Source organism: Gymnodraco acuticeps, unplaced genomic scaffold, assembly GCF_902827175.1.
Source record: "Gymnodraco acuticeps unplaced genomic scaffold, fGymAcu1.1, whole genome shotgun sequence".
Taxonomy (NCBI): domain Eukaryota; kingdom Metazoa; phylum Chordata; class Actinopteri; order Perciformes; family Bathydraconidae; genus Gymnodraco; species Gymnodraco acuticeps.
The window spans coordinates 295,184-312,619 of record NW_022990852.1 but is presented as its reverse complement, the minus strand read 5'-3'; the positions used below and the strand labels follow the sequence as shown (position 1 = coordinate 312,619).

At 42.4% G+C, this 17,436-nt stretch overlaps 1 protein-coding gene across 1 annotated transcript in view; it reads right to left on the bottom strand.

Moving 5' to 3' along the window:
• LOC117557357 (ELAV-like protein 4) overlaps positions 1 to 17,436 on the bottom strand; it is a gene marked incomplete at its 3' end in the record, with an annotated part of 52,135 nt that overhangs the window by 33,815 nt on the left and 884 nt on the right. The window contains 1 exon segment of the mRNA XM_034233164.1: positions 870 to 956. Within this exon segment, the coding sequence (XP_034089055.1) occupies positions 870 to 956 (87 nt within the window).

Below are 17,436 nucleotides of genomic sequence, written 5' to 3'. Positions count from 1 at the left end.
ACACAACCTCTTTGGACCATTTATATACTTATTGAAAACAAGCTACAAAATGTAACACCTTGGAAAATGCCCTTTAATATTTTTTAATAGCCTTCATTTTCGCTGAATTGATTTATCAACTTGTAATTTGACTGTTTTGACATTTGACTTAAACTTATTTTGTTAGTTAGTATTTTCTTTTTCTTATTTTCATTTATTTTGTTAAAAAATTCAGCAAATGTTACAGAAAAAACTATTTAATCTTTGATCAATTAGGTATTCTGATTCTGACAATGACTTATGATATTTCGAATAGGCTCTAATGCGGCAGAAAAGGGTCGAATCAAAGTAAGTTATTTCAGTGATCTTCAACAAGGAAGCAAAGGTCGATCCAAATAGCCCACAGGTTCAGATTTGCATGTGTTAATGAAACGTTCAAAGCACAATTGATTTGCAACAGGCTAAAAGCTAAAACATCGATATGTGCGCATAAATTGAAACACAAGCATTTTTTTTTATTGGCTTCCCTGTGTGCACAATGGATGAAGACGTCAGCAGCTGAATATTGCTTTACCCTCATCTCTCAGAATCAGTTTATCACCAGGTCGGTTGACACGTACGAGGAATTTAACTTGATGTCGTGGTGCATACGTAAAAGTAAAACACAAATTCAAAAACACAGATAGAGAACTATTTTAAGAAAACGTAAAAAAAATATAGTCAAATATAGCAGTGTTTACAAAGAGCACCGCTTCCTCCACCCTTACCACCATCCATCAATCTCTACTGCACCTCCACTCTCCGTCAGCATCACAGAGTATGTATGTAAACACAGGACAATATCAGATTACATGACTTCATGAGCAATGACAGCAGCGTGGTCTCCTTACCATCTTTGGCTGCGTCAGCAATCCCTTCTCTGCCCAGCCCTGGAGCTGTGGGAGCTCTGCCTGACGCCACTGTGTCTCTGTCGACCCCTAGGAGCACAGAGGGGGAGGGGGGGGACCGTCAGCATCACACACTCACTTTACAACGTTAGGGGTGCACTGGGATTTGGGGAGCAGAGGAAGGAGGGGGGGTGATGGGAAGAAATGGCGACTCACTGTAGAGGAATACAGCTAATCGTTAACAGTTATTCCACCAGTCGAGTTCAATAGACTTTTACAATCTATTCATGTGGTTAATTGCTGTTACCTCAATACGTTTATATGTATTTTATAATACAGCTTAGGGCTGCTCAATTAATCGTATTTTAATCGCAATTACGATTTTGGCTTGCAGCGATTATGAAAACAACATAATCGAAATAAAACGATTATTTTATTTTTATTTTCAAATAAAAAGTTCTTAAAGTTCAGGGTAATCAATTGTTAAAAACATTTCACATTTTATTTTTCAATAAATGGATGTTTTCAAAGTAAATGGATAATCGTTTTTAATAATCGTGATATCAATTATTGACCCAAATAATCGAGATTATGATTTTTGCCATAATCGAGCAGCCCTAATACAGCTAAACCCTAACAGTCCTTCCACCAGTAGGGTTTAATATAAGAGTCAGGATTTGTGCTTGTTTGGTGTCTTTCGCACTGGGATTTGGGGAGCAGAGGAAGGAGGGGGGGTGTTGAGGAAAATTGGCGACTCACTAGAGGAATACGAAAACAACTATTTATCTAATATATCATATTCCAATAACTTGTATATAGACTAGTCTTGCACTATTGTATCTGTGTTATTGTGTTGCACTGTTGGAGGAGCCTGTGACCTCAGCTTCTACACTGTAGTACACATGAACCATAAACGCCTTGAACCTTGAATCAATCTAAACCCTAACAGTCCTTCCTTTAGTCGAGATTAATATGAGACTCAGGATTTGGTGTCTTTTTACAATCTATTAATGTGGTGAATAACTAAGTGTATGTGTTCATGCAGTATTTGTTACCATGGATGTGTACAGTACTTGATGGATGAGTATATTTAGTGCTTGCCTCTTCACTCTATTTGAAATGTTACCCTACTATTATACTCTTATTTGTGACATGTTTGCACTGCTTCTTTTTGCTGTAACATTGTACGTTTCCCCGCTGTGGGATAAGGATGGGTTTCAGATTATGATTCTGATTGTAATAAGTGACATATCTTTAAAGGGAGACCCAACATTGTTTGAATAAAATGTCTTTATTAGGGCTGCACAATTAACTCAAACTGTATTTCGATACAATATTGACAAACTATGTGAAGATATCATTCTTAGAAGAGAAACCTCACCTACAATAACAAATAAATACACATAGAAAATATCTTGTTTGGTATGGATCCTCTTACAAATATAACATCTTCATTTTTTTAAATAAATTGAGTAATGTGAGCTATGTGTCAAAAATGATGATTCAATCTAATATCTCAAATTACAACCCAATTATCGATATAATCCTAATGAGTTATTCTTTCCAGATTGTGGTCTTCATGCCGATAATGAAATAGCTCAAATAGAAAAGGGTATTTCTTCAGTTGTTTTCAAGCTTGTTTATCATTTCATTGGATTGAATAAAATGTGTTGAAGCTGGTATATTGTTGTGGCATCTGCAATGACCTTGGTAGAGTTGTATAATGAGGGTTTCCCTGTTGCTCTCTGTGGGTAAACAAGCCTGTGGTTGAAGAGACAGCAACACCACAAATGAGCAGGAAGCCTGTGCGCTGGCTTCAGAGCAGGGGGCTTAATGCCTGCAGCGATATACCGAGGCTACACACAGCCAATTTAGCAGGAGAGGAGGGATGACCTCTGCCTTCATTTACTCCTTCAGAGAGATGAGGAGAGGGAGTGAGGGATCAGATGGGAGGGGGAAGTAAAGGCAAGGGCTGAGTAATGGGGAAGACACTTCCAATACTTCAAAGAAAGAGGGAGACAGAGGTGGGGGCGAGACTCTGTACATGTTCTGTTGTCAATGTGTCTTGTAAACTTGAGCAGGAATGCATAATGGAGGTCTAAATGGGAGTGAACTGTCAGCTTGAAAGCGAGAAAGAAGATTCAGAGGGGCAGGGGGGTCAGGGGAGAGAAGAGGACAGGGTATATTATCTCTACAAACAGACAGCTGATATTGGGATATTTTGGGAGTGATCGTTTGGAAATATGGAGTTCAGCCACCGTTTGTTTTAGTGTTGTGACGGCAGAAAGGGTTGCAGTTGATTCATGTTTTTTTCTACTTGCTTAATCTGACTGGGATACATTGCGTAGAAGCATTAGGTTGTTTTAATGTATCGAGGTTTTAGCTGTGAGGTCAACATGATGCATTTGTGCCAAAGCTAGTGGGGCGTGTCTATACTTTTTGAAATAGAGCAGACAGTGGCAGGGATAGTTACACCTCTGGAGCCAATATAAATTCCCCGCCGGGAAATGTTGAGTCTGTAACTGGTACTTGGTGCACATCCCAGTGCTAATATAGCAAGCGCTAAGTAGGTCTTGAAAGCAGTGGCTGTATTGTTGCTTTTTGGGGCTTTTATTTTGAAAAACAAGCCTAATCATGAGCTCTGAATAAGGATTAAGATGCTTTGAAGGGCTTATATTTGGAGAGACAAGAAAAATCCTAAGCTTTCTGTTAAGATTTTTAAACTTTCTCTGCTTTTATTTTGAAAACTAGCTTATGCTTAGAATCTTTTTTGGATTTACATACATTCTGGGGCTTTTATTTTGAAAAATAAGCCTAATCATGAGCTCTGTGTAAGGTTTAAGATACTTCCAGGGGCTTTTATTTTGAGAAACAAGACAAATCCTGAGTTCATGTAAAGATGTTTATACCTTTGGGGCTTTTATTTTGAAAAACTAGCTTATTCTTAGAATCCTTTTTGGATTTACATATTCTGGGGCTTTTATTTTGAAAAACAAGCCTAATCATGAGCTCTGTGTAAGGATTAAGATGCTTTGAAGGGCTTATATTTGGAGAGACAAGAACAATCCTGAGATTTCTGTTAAGATTTTTAAACTTTCTCTGCTTTTATTTTGAAAACTAGCTTATGCTTAGAATCTTTTTTGGATTTAAATACATTCTGGGGCTTTTATTTTGAAAAGCAAGCCTTATCCTGAGATTTCTGTTAAGATTTTTATACTTTCTCTGCTTTTATTTTGAAAACTAGCTTATTCTTAGAATCTTTTTTGGATTTAAATACATTCTGGGGCTTTTATTTTGAAAAACAAGCCTTATCCTGAGCTTTCTGCTGAGATTTAGATACAGTTGATTCAGGGGACCAACATGTTTTGAATGGAGAGGAAAGAGGACAATCTGTATGGCTGGATTGTATATGTAAAGTTTTAAAGCTACCCTGAAAAAAGGAAACGTTAGGCAGAGGTTTCAAACATCAAAAGCATTTCTCCACCCATTCTGCAAAGCCGTCATTTGATCAGCCGTTTGAAGGGAATGGTGCGCCGCAGCAAGCAGACAGAGCAGTGTAATCGTAGCGTGTACAAATGTGGTGATACAAATGTTAGAAGCAGCAAGCAGATGCATATGAGTCTCCATTTCAACAGCCAACACACAGTGCAAGGGAGCATAATGTCGGAGAAGAGGAATATTACATTTTCTCAGAAGTGCGTTAAAGTCTCAGTGCTCAATATTCAATGCTCAACCATTCGAAAAACAAACAGTCGCAGGCACACACACACACACACACACACACACACACACACACACACACACACACACACACACACACACACACACACACACACACACACACACAGTTGCGTGTTCTGATAACATATCAAATAACACTGAAATAAGGGCGCAATGCAATTACATTCACCAACCATTGAGATGAAAAACCGCTCATGGATACTTTTTCAATTATTCAGGGAATACATTTCAGTCGGTGCTCAGATGCTGGGAAAACGTATTATATAATCAATACACTCTATAACGCCATTAATATTTGATGCCACAAAAGTGCTTCCTGTCTCCTTGGGCTCCCGGCCAATGGCGTCTGGGTATTTCAGTACAGGACGAGCCCTACAGCAAGGAAGGGGAGTAAACATTTGTTTTCCTCTAACAGTCAAACGCAGCGAAGGCAGATTTCTATTAGATTTACTGTGAAAACTCAATTTTACAGAGCTTTCTTTCACCCTGTGCACAAAGACGATTCCTGTCTCTTGTCACTTTTGGTAGCAGCTATAATTGAAGGAGTGTTCTTCTCGAACCTTCGTCGCTCCTCTGTTGCTTTTACAACATCAGAAACCACTACCTGGCGCTGCCTTACTCCCCCCTTCTCTCTCTCTCAGAGCTTAGACAATCAATTTGCCCTGACTGGGCCAGGAGGGATGGAGGCTGTAGAGACTGCGGAGTAGACAGTTTGCTGCAGGATCTCTCCTCTGATAGACACTCTGCCTGGCAGCTACAAAATGGAGCCAGCATGCAACCATCTGACTCGTTAGATGTCCACTCACCATCTTGATTCAGACATTATTAGTGATTACTTATGTCTCATGTCTTTTCATTTGGTTCATTGGCTTTGTTCAAACGATGGTCTTAAATGTAGGGCGTAGAGAGAAAATCCAATATCACAATACCTCTATTTGACGATATGGTAGGGTGGGAAAAAGGCCTTTTACTAAGAGGTATTTAAGCATCAGTGATCTCCATACTTTGTGGAATATGTACACATTTAAACAACCGGGGAAAAAACAAGTTGGCAATATTGTTGTTGCTTTCATAAAAAACTACACAGTGAGAATTTTGATAAATATTCCTCCATAGTGTGGTGTTAATAAAACGGCTGGTATGATCAGAAAAGGACGTTGCTGTACTGTAATAGATGACGTTAAATAATAATAATAGATTCATTTTGTTAGCGCTTTTACAGGTGCTCAAAGACGCTTTACAGATATAGTGAAAATAACAAATAAATATATATAGTTAAAGTTAAAGACCACAGTTATGCCAACTAATCATATCCTTAGACAATATCCAGTCTCATGTCGAGATATCCATTAAATATAGATATATAGCCCAGACTTAAATACACATTTCTGACTGAAAACATCACCGCAAGCTAATTTAGTGTCAAATGTAGATACTTCAAGACACTACAATGTGTGTCCTCTTTGTGCTACCATAAAGCGACCACACCAGAAGCGGCTGGACTCAGACTGAAGCTCCTCTCTGTCCTCCACAGTGAAAGTGAATTGGAGTTCCTATCAAACTGACTTAGACACAAAGAGATTAATACGACTTTACTATCTCAGCTCCTCGGCCGGTCTACTTCCCTGTAATGCTCTCTGCGCTATCGATTTATTTTCTTTCCCTTTCTTCCTGGCTGTCTCTCTCCTCTCTCGCCATCTCTCCGCCTCCACCAGCATCTTCCAGCTCTGAAACGTCCTGCGGGTCAGACGGATGCCGGGCCGGATCAATCGGGTAAAGTAATCTAGGACGCCTCACACACACACACACACACACACACACACACACACACACACACACACACACACACACACACACACACACACACACACACACACACACACACACACACACACACACACACACACACACTCCCCTGTTGCACTCCGGCCGCCTGCCTCCAGTCTCCATCGATCTGCATCTACTTTACCAAATGGATTCCTCTCTTCTTCCATCCTGCTCCACCCCTCTTCTCTCAGTGTGACTCGGAATAGTAAATGTTCCAGACCGTGTTCCTCAGCAATTTTTCATTTAACTTTGGCCTGACTTTTTTCTCGCCCCGCTCTCTTCTTTCTCTTTTGTGATGTTTCAGCCTTCCAGTGAGATCGATGCAGCTTTCCCACACACACTTCCTCGAGGCCCACGGGTAATCGGCACACACTAAGGTCAGAGGTCAGGAGACGACAGGATACAGACAATTTCCCAGGGGCATATCAGACAGGATCAAAATATAATAACCTCCAGATTTTGTGTCTCACGGATTATAAGTGGTCTCCGTTGGCAAAGACTCTTATTTTGAAATGTTAAGTATCTCTCGTCATGCTTAGTTTAACTAGCATATGAAGGCTTAAGAGTGCAAAGTGTAACATTTTGTATTTAAATGTTCATACCCGGAGTGATGTGACTTGTCCTACTCTAATCACATTTACTTGACTTATCGAAGAACCTTCTCAAAAACTATTTCCTACTGCAGTGTGGTCCGTCAAAAGACCGACGTGACTGAGGCCCTCAAGTGCTCCATACACTCTCATTCCCTCTCTCACACACACACAGACACACACACATGCTCACACGCACACACGCACACACACAGACACACACACACACACACGGCGCTCTCCTTTGCTCAGCCAAACTGTAGGCGGAACTGAAGCCATTTGTCCACTGGCTGAATCCCAGCTCTGCACCAACACATGCAGAAAATTGGTGAGCATCTTGACTCTGGAGATGACACTTCAATTTGTGCGGCTCCACTGACTGGTGGTGCTCTGCGGCTCCTCTCCTGTGGGGGTGTGAGATCAGCTGGACCCCGGCCTAGCTGCTTGGCTGAGGCCTGGAGCAAAGGGGGTATCTTGGAATTGAAGCAAGAGTCCCTGTCCTCTGCCTCTCTGGTCCTCATCACCGTGCCCCTGGTTCCCCTCCTGCCAGGAACTATCCCTCGCCTCCTGCCCCCTGTTTCCTCCATCCAATCCTCAGCTGCAAGTCATCTACCCTCGGACACTCAGTTTGATTCATCTTTCACATTCAAAGGTTTTATTGTCATGTGCACAGCAGCTAATGGCAATGCCATTCTTCTGACCTGAGCAATGCAACGTGTATAATAGAATACAAAAACATAGGGCAAGAAGTCTATATACATGTAAATAGAATATGATATGTACAAGAACAGAATATGACATTAAATAATGTACATTAAGACAAAATTAAATACGGTTTATGGGCTGTTTCTCTCTTTTTATGTTTAATTAATAGGCATTCAAATGTGTATTATTCGAATAATATCAAGATCTAATTTTGACGTATCTCACGGAAGACGTGAATACCGTTATAATGCGACACTTCCAGTTTGAATATTCAGCTGATTATGCTGCTACTGCAAAAGCTAAGCTATATCTACATGTCACATTTAGCCTTGTACTAGTCATCACAGTTTGAAATTGATCTTGAGGATTTATATTGAGCATATCGTGAATATTTGAATGTACTTGCACTATTGTATCAGTTTTATTGTGTTGCACTGTTGGAGGAGCCTGTGACCTCGGATGCTCATTGTCATAACTACACTGTAGCTCTGCACACATGACCATAAAACCCTTGAATCTTGGGACAATCTCAGCTCAAGTCCCCGTCCCCTGGTTCCCCTCCTGAACAATCCCTCGCCTCCTGCCCCCGACCCCCTATTCCCTCCATCCTCAGCTTCAAGCCACGCAGCGCCGTCATTCCAGCAGCAATGTTCCCTTGAACACCATCAAATCCCCATCACCAGCTCGCCAGCCTTTGTTCCAGTTGGAGCGGCGTCTCGGCACAAGATGTCTGTCCGTCCTGCTGTAATCCCCGGGCGTGGCGGATGGGAGCGATCACTGTCGAGCCCTCGGATAGGACATTTTGCTGGATTAAAGAGGCTAAATCATCATCTCATCCCCTACATGGGATTCTATCCTTAATTAAATGTCATTAATGTGGTTAAAGCTTTCAGTGGAGATGATATCTTTGTAACGCGTCAGGCTTATTCAAGTATTAACCTTGTTTCTGTGGAGTACGCACAAAAGCATATCTTGAATAAGAGAGAAAAGGGTTGGAAATGAAGCAGGAAGAATGCTGCCAGCCTTCAGTAGGACATTTAACATGACGTAAAAGGCAATGCTTCCAAATGAGGCACCTTTTCTCTCTCCGTCTCCCTTTCTCATGACACAAAAATCACGTTTGCCATGACTATATTAAGATCTAACCTGGTTACTTTAACTGGCTGTGACTGCTTTCTGAATAAGTGGAAGTGACACTGCAACAAGGGCTACAGCGCTGCGATAACAAACGCCAGCAATACTCCGGCTCGCATTTCAGCAACAGCTTGTGTTTCCCATGCAGGGCTCATTTCCCGTGTTGAGCTGAATCTGCTTTTTACTGTGCTGGGACAGAGGATGCAGAAACAGACAGCGAGGCAGGGAGAGCTGGCTGATCCTCTGAGTCAGCACCAAGTGTCAGAGCGAGGACACCACCTCCACCAGTAGCTGGCAGGCGAGCGTGGCCGTGCACCTGCGCAGGCAACCAGCCACTTCAGGGAAGCTGTCACCTATATTTAGCAAATACAGTAGATACACTGACTCGTAGGTAAAACAAACAGAAATGTTTTCAGACACACCTCCGCTGTGCCCCAGCTGCATGTATCAGGTCAGAGATAAGCAACTCGGCACAGTGATGATACTGCAACCATGTACACAAATGCCTACAGTCAAGCTAGTATGTAGGAAGAAAGGCCTTGAAGATAACCGGCTCGAGCAACTTCCTCTACCGAAAACCTGTATATTACGACAATGTAGCTTCATTAATCAAACACATATCTCTGTGTGGTCTATCATTATGCTGCATTTCAATAGTTAAACAATATCTGTAACTTTCCAAATGCTAATATTGTATCTTTGTAGCTAACTGGCCAAAGCAACTTCCTCCAAGAATATTCACCTGAATAAGAAACTAGTAACCTCCTCTGACTGTACTCCATTCTCTGTATAATTCACAGCAGGAGTCCTGATTAAAACGGCTTTGAGGCTGGAAGGGGTAATTTAGGCTTTGTTGAACAGGTATTTCAAATGCTATAAGCAGCCTGCAGGTCTACCATGAGAACGAACCCTCCACGAACACAGGGATGAGAGAAGAAGAAGAGCGGCCCGGCTGCTAAGCAGAGGCACAGCTCTTCCTAATCTAATCTCTGTTTCCCCCATCAGTTGCATCTCACACACAGCCGCCTGCGTGTGTGCGTGTGTGCGTGTGTATTCATGTGTGTCTGCCTTGCAGCAAAAGCGTAGAGCTAAATCACATAGACACAAACCGACCGCTGTACTGAAGAATTCATTCCACAGCCTCCAGTACTGTAGGAGGGTGTGGTTGAGTGTGTGTGTGTGTCTGTACGAGCGTGCCTTGCTAATCTGGTTATTGATTCAGCTCTAACCCAGAGCTCAGATAATCAGGTAGCTGCGAGGGAGGAAGACAGCTGTCCGTCATCTGTCTTAATGAGTAAAGTGTTTGATGGAGGCAATGAGTAAGTGGGAACTACGCGGAGAAGTAGAGCAGGTTACTGCGTCGCTGATGGAAAGATAAGATGAAATGTTTGTACTGTAGCTGCCGGCAAATCCCTCTGCAACCTTTATCTAATACTGATGGAGGTAATGAAACATCAATTATGTCGCCATTAGAGCTCTACTTTTTGGTTATGTGTTTTATTTACATGATATGAATTATTCATGGTTAACGTCAGATCCGTTAGACGCAACACCTCCAATTTGAATGTTCAGCTTCATTAATGAACACATATTTCTTTGTGTTCTTTCTGCTACTGCATCATATATTTTCCTTTGTCCGACTCATTACACAATCAGTTTGAAATTCGTCTTATTTTACAGTGAGCCCATCTTCTGGGGGAAATCTAATCTCGGTGCAACTTGACGTGACATTGGTGCAATTTAGAGATTCTCCCGCAGCAGGAAGGAGAGCAGAGTGACACACACAAGCCTACATGTATACGGGTACAGCAGCTAAACCATTAAGTGTGGCGTATTCAAAGGAGCAGATGAATCCCCCCTACTGCTGTACAGTGCGGAGTAATTGAAAATGCCCACAGGAGACTATCTTTCCACATGCTCTGCAGCCTGCCCGGGAGGCAACATATAGAAAGCGCTTTCTGATTGCCATCGAAACAAATTCAGCGACTGCGTTTTAGTGAGACAGCGGGAGCCGAGCAGCCTCCAGATAGCACACACTTTCTCTTTTCAGACTATCGACCTGCCCCCAATATCATCTTGACAGGTGATGTTGGCGCCATCATTATTGATAAGCATCCCATTCTCCTCTAATGATACTGTGTAGGAAGCACTGTGGATGGGAAGGCTGCATTGACTATCAGCGTCTCAAACTGTGGCCTGATAAGTGCCAGAGGATTGGCTATCTTTGGTCTTCGCGTCATGAAGGAGAGAAAATAGTTTGATCTACCTCCTTGCCTGCCTTTTCTCTCTCAATAATTCACGAGGAGATAGCTTCTCCTTTTAGATGAAGGCTCACTTCTTTATTATGATCTTTGTGTAGCGTGATCTGTATGAGTCATTGGCCACAGCTGACTTGCAGATGGAGCTTCGACATCCCCTCTCCTCCCGCTGTGGGATCTTCCGGCGTCTTGTGCTACGGCATAAAGAATAGATCAGGCTTTTCTGTCCTTGTGTTGGTGTAGCTGTCGTGTTGTGCTGTTTGTAGGCCCTAATGTGTCTATTACCAACCACAATGGTGCCATTTTGTAGCATGTTCAGTTGCATGTTCAATCTATAATTCATCCGGCTACAGAAATGTATAAATGTTTGATATGTCAGAGGCGGTGAGGACTGTCGAAAGCGTGACCTTGAAACGTCCTTTAAACATCACACAGCAACAGCGCTGGGGACAGTTAAGCTGCCAAACACACACACACACACACACACACACACACACACACACACACACACACACACACACACACGATATCCTGTCTTTCCGCTGCTTTCTGTTCTCCTTTCTTTTTCTTTTCCTGGGATGCAAAATGCACATGAGACGAGTCAGCCGCTTGCACAGTCTCAGGAGAAACTGCCACTCCAATCCAAACATCTGTATGAATACCCACACACACAGTGAAGTGAGAGAGAGGGAGGAAGAGGATCGAGACAGAATGAGAAGCAAAGTAGCTAAAGAAAGCCAGTGTTCCTCTTTGCTTCTGTATCTCTGAGTGAACAAAGGGCTCACATGAATACCTCCTTCCTCCCACTGTATTCTCCATCGGGATATTTATTCTGAAAAGCGTCGATGCACAACAAGGGCTCGGTCCTGTGTTTGCTAGTGGGCTGAGGCGCTAACACTCCCCAGCTGATGGTGTGTCTGTCTGTAGCAGTGTGAGCTGCTGCCAAAGGAATTAGGTCTAGTATTTGTGAATCCCCTCACAGCAGAACGCCATCGGATTCTTTGATTTAAAAGAGAGGGAAAAAACCACACATTTTAAATAAATGAAGGAAATCGCTGTGGAAGCCTATTACATTTCAACGTGACCGTTTGTGCGTCTTCATGTGTGTTTAGGCTCCGCACAAAAGGAATATTTAAAAACCAAAGCGTGTTAATTGGGACAGAGACTGTTACAGCGGCTTCTTATTCAAACCGGCTTTTTGCTCATTAACTGCTTCCATCCGGCTTTTGTGTAAAGGGAAGACATTTACAGACAATATGTATGCATGACAACAAGACTGATTGACAGCATGATGACACAATATTGTCTTAATAATGTCTTCTACATAAAATCAAATCTGTCCTTTGTAATAGCAGCTATATTTATCACCATCAGTCGATACATGTATCTCATTATCAATAGAGTTTATCATACGCAGCAATAACCGATTTTGAATGACAATTATTAATATTTGTTCTTCTGCAGGTGTTTGGGTTTAACATGGCGTTATACAATAGCTTTAAACACTGTGTACTTTTTTAAAAGAAGGACCTGATGCCCTTCAAGGGACTTTTTTTCAATGTGTGGGTTTACTAAACAAGTGCAATATCATCCTGTTTCTACGAGGCCCACAGGGTCTGAAAACAACAACTAATAGCAATTAATCTGACTGACTTTACAATTGCAATATTATGATTCACACTGTGGGGGTTGATTCATGTTGAAATAATCATTCTCATTATCATAAAAAAAGATATGGAATGAGGTTTGATTTCTTAAAGAATATCAATACCAATCAAACATTACATTACATTTAGCTGACGCTTTTATCCAGAGCGACTTACAATAAGTGCGTTCGACCAACAAAATACAACTTGAAGAAAACAGAATCATAAAGTACATCAGGTTTCATAGAGCCAAACATTTCAAGTGCTACTCAACTGGCTTTAGGTAAGCCAGTCCTTTGTTAGTATAAAACATGATTTATATGATTTGTTAAATCTGTAGAATACGATTTGTGGGCCGGATATCTCTGCAGCTCCACACTACTTCATTCCAAATGGTATTTCAGCCTCTTAAGATCTAATGTGCTTCCTGCTGTTTGATGAATGGTGCAGCCCAACACAAACAAAGAGTGAAGTGCTGTACCGCTTTGCAGAAGTTCCCCAGTTTGCCTGGAGATCATAAAATACAAATGAAATCCAACTAAATATCTTCCATTTACACTTGATCTCACTGTAATACTCTACTATGGTTTAGGCCCAAAATACATTTCTGACCTCCTGCTAAATGATGAAGCATCCAGATCTCTCAGGTCTTCAGGGACTGGTCAGCTTTCTGTCCCCAGAGTCAGAACTAAACATGGAGAAGCAGCGTTCAGTTATTATGCTCCAAACATCTGGAACTCCCAGAAACCTGCAGGTCCGCTGCAACTCTGACTACTTTTAAATCCAGCAAGAAGACTTTTCTTTTTGTCGCTGCTTTTAATTGAACTCTTCACATCTTAGACTGCACTGTAACTTTTATCCATGTACTTTCTCTTTTAATGTTTATTTTATTAGCTTTTCTTTTTAATGACTGATTTTAAATGCCATTTTCAAACCTTTATTTATACAGATAAATCCCATTGAGATCATTGATCTCTTTTTCAAGGGATTTTCTGAATGTCTTTCGTTTTTTGTAAAGCACCTTGAATTGCCTTGTGTTGAAAAGTGCTATATAAATAAACTTGCCTTGTCTAAACTATCCAAAGGGGTCAAAGTTAATGCAGGGACCATTTATTCTGGACGCACCTGACTGGGGCTGGACATGAGACACTAAACATCTACTGTATGTTTACCTACATGTTAACTAACACCTACATACATGTACTATAGCACGAACACACAGTGTGTCCATTTGGCACTATTCTGTAGTAAATGACTGGATGTAATAACCTTTAACCTTAAGCTGATCGTACAGTAACACAACTATGACTCTACACATGCAACCCAGAGCATAACAATGCTAACGACTCTTCACTTAGCTAATGTTTACCTTACACAACATGACAGGAAACACAGCATGTGAAACCCACCACATGCATTATTCTTCTGCAACAAAATGGATGTTGTTTTTCTTCAGCTCAGAAATGATCAAATTGCAGCATTTTGAAAACTCTTCTGAAAAGGCAAATAAGCACAAGATAAGCTTGAAGGAAGTGACAACAGGATGCTTTAGTTTCCCTGTGATGAGTCAGGATAAGATGCTAGATTGTAAGCTGTCATGAGAGGTAGCAAACGGTCGAGGAAGGGTTGAGTTTTTATAGAATAGAAACTTAGAAAGAAGAAAAAATAGCAACAATTTCATCAACAACAAACATCCCTGCTCGTATTGCCAGAGTCATCTTAAATCCCTCTGTCATGCTTATACTTCAAATGTATATTAAGCACCATGAAAACAGTCAAAAGTCTGTTTATCTACATACAGGATGGCACACCCACTGGCAGTGAGTCCCGCTGGAGCAGATGCTGGAGCAGAGGAACACAGGAAATAAGATTACGAGCCGATTGTTCCTGTGTCGAAACCACTTTCTCCCTCTCACTCTATCCCTCTGCTCGGTGTTTAATCAGACTCTAGTTAACCGTGTCACTCGGCATCTGGACACACGTCAGTCCTCCCTCTCATGCACTCACACACACACACACACACACACACACACAGAAACGAGCGATAACACAGACATGCAACACATCACAAGCTATAAATCAAATAGAAGTCATATTTATTTATCGTCAATTTCATCAGCTACCCCATCTTTTATTATTCTTTCCTTGCTTCTATAATCACCTACGTATCCAATTACATATCTTTATTTGATGGCACTCTGTTGCATTTAAATCCCTTCACACACACTCGGCCAGTGCACTGGAGCTAATACATTCCTCACACACCCCTCCCTATTAGCATTGATGTGTAACCTTGGAGCTCATGGTGTTCTGCCTGAGGGTAAAATAGCCACTGTATGTTTGTGTGTGCGTGTGCGTGTGTGTGTGTGTGTGTGTGTGTGTGTGTGTGTGTGTGTGTGTGTGTGTGTGTGTGTGTGTGTGTGTGTGTGTGTGTGTGTGTGTGTAGGTGTGTGATTCGATGGCCTGTCTCCAGCCCAGGTCCCCCACTGGTTCCCATCAGGAGGCTTTATGGTGCAATCTCATATCTAATGCCTTCGATTCTTATTAACATTCGACTGTTCACTCCCTCCATAGCTTTCATTTTCATTTCACGTCCATTTCTTTCACCCTCTGCTCATAACGCTAACCCAAACCCAAATTGTGTATATGGTGTAAACTATATACACAATTTCTCTGCGTTCACGCCCATTTTCTCCCATTGTCAGTCATGTCTCTGCCTCTCCATCTATGCACACACACTCTGCTAACAGTGAGTGTCCAGGGAGACTCGCCCCATCACTAAACAAGGGAGTCGCCTTCGTTTCAATTAGCATTTTGATTGCCTCCAATGGAAAGCAGCCAGCATGCAAACATTTACTTGCGAACAAATGAATAATGTCCACTGTTCTCCGTGTAAATAGGAAAGTGTCCACTTTATGTATGGTGAGGTTTAGAAAACAGACAGAGAATGCAAAATAGTATTGACTCTGTTGTGGTGGCGCAGTACAGCCAATTAAATCAAACTCTGTCTTATATGACAGGTGAGAACAACAAGAGTGAGAAATATGGCCGCTGTTTTGTAGGTGAACCTCTTACTCTGTCTCCAGCATGTGACGGATGAATGGATACATGGATGCTAAGTTAAATAGAGTCTCAGGAAGCTGAGCAAAGCAGATTACTTGGAGGTAATATTGTTTATTGTCGACACCCACTCACACAGCCAAACACATCATTGAGAATATTCACACACACTCGTACAAGCATGGGTTAAAAACTGAGAGCATGCACAGCATGGTAATCCAGGCATGCGTGTAACTCCAACACACCTACTCCGTCTTTCTCCAGCTCTGGCAACAACTTATGGAGGACACAAACTCGCACCAAGCAGCATGACGGATAACATGACTGCACATACATTAACAAGTACTACTTTGCATACATGAATACAGAATCCCACAAAAGTCCAGTTTCCTTACGGTACATCAACAATGTGCATTCCATCTGTGCTGCAGGTACGCAGGTACATATTTCAGAGTGGTGCAAAGGCAGGGAAAGGGGACACACCTACAGCCCTGTCTTCATCATAAAATGGGTGCTGTTCCCCCGATTTAACCCTTCCCTCCCTCCACCTCCTTCCTTTCCTCTACTCCTGCCTCCACACCTCTCCGTCCCTCTATCTGTCTGCCTCCGCCTCTCATCCACAAACCTTGTCAGTGAAACCCCATGCTGTATAAAGGAACTTAACATTCTGCACAACAAATAGTTTAATAGTATCACTGCATAAGCTGTGCTGAAAGTGGGTAATAGTATATATAACACCTGTTCTAAGCTGCCCAAAATGAAACGATGGTAAACAATGTGAGGTGGATTAGAGTGGCAGGCTGCCGGTAGCATTATTCCTTACCATCTTAAACCCATTCCACTCCATTTGGGAGACGCCGGCTGTTGTCTCAAGTCTTTCTCTCTCCTCACAGCAAAATAAAATCTCCTACTCTCTCTCTCTCTCGCACACCTTATTTTTTGAGTCTCAACAGCGAGCAGGGAGCAGCACACTAGGAGCGAGCGTCCCCTTCCTCCACAGATGCTGAGAGGAGAATGGTGAGGCTGGAGGAGAGGATGTAGCAAGCCTCCCTCCCTCCCTCAGCCACCCGCCCAGTCGCCTGCTCAGCTGGAAGGCCAGAGCCCGCCCACTCCCCCCCATCCAGCTCTCTTTAACAGCCTGTGATTGGCTTCTTAGCTTGCCCGTCAACCCTCCCCCCTCGGAGTTAACACCTTCGCTCTCTGGCTGGCTCTCAGCCCTCGTCGGCACACGCCAGCCTCAGCCAGGTTTGGCAGAGAAAAGGCTTTCTGAATCCCAGCAAAGCAATCAATCGCTGCTGAGCTGTGTGCCTGAGCGAGCCGGGCAGAGGGAGCTCTGGGAGAGTGATTGCAGCCTCAGGCGCCGTGGTAGTCTAATAGGATGCCTGCGCAGCACTGTGTATATAAATTAGCTATTACAGGGTGCATGTTAAAATCCCCTGTAAGTGTACATCACTGTGTATACATTCTCTCGTACTGCCTGTCTACTTCCCTTACAAACACACACACACACACACACACACCACACACACACACACACACACACACACACACACACACACACACACACACACACACACACACACACACACACAACTGACTACAGCTTGGA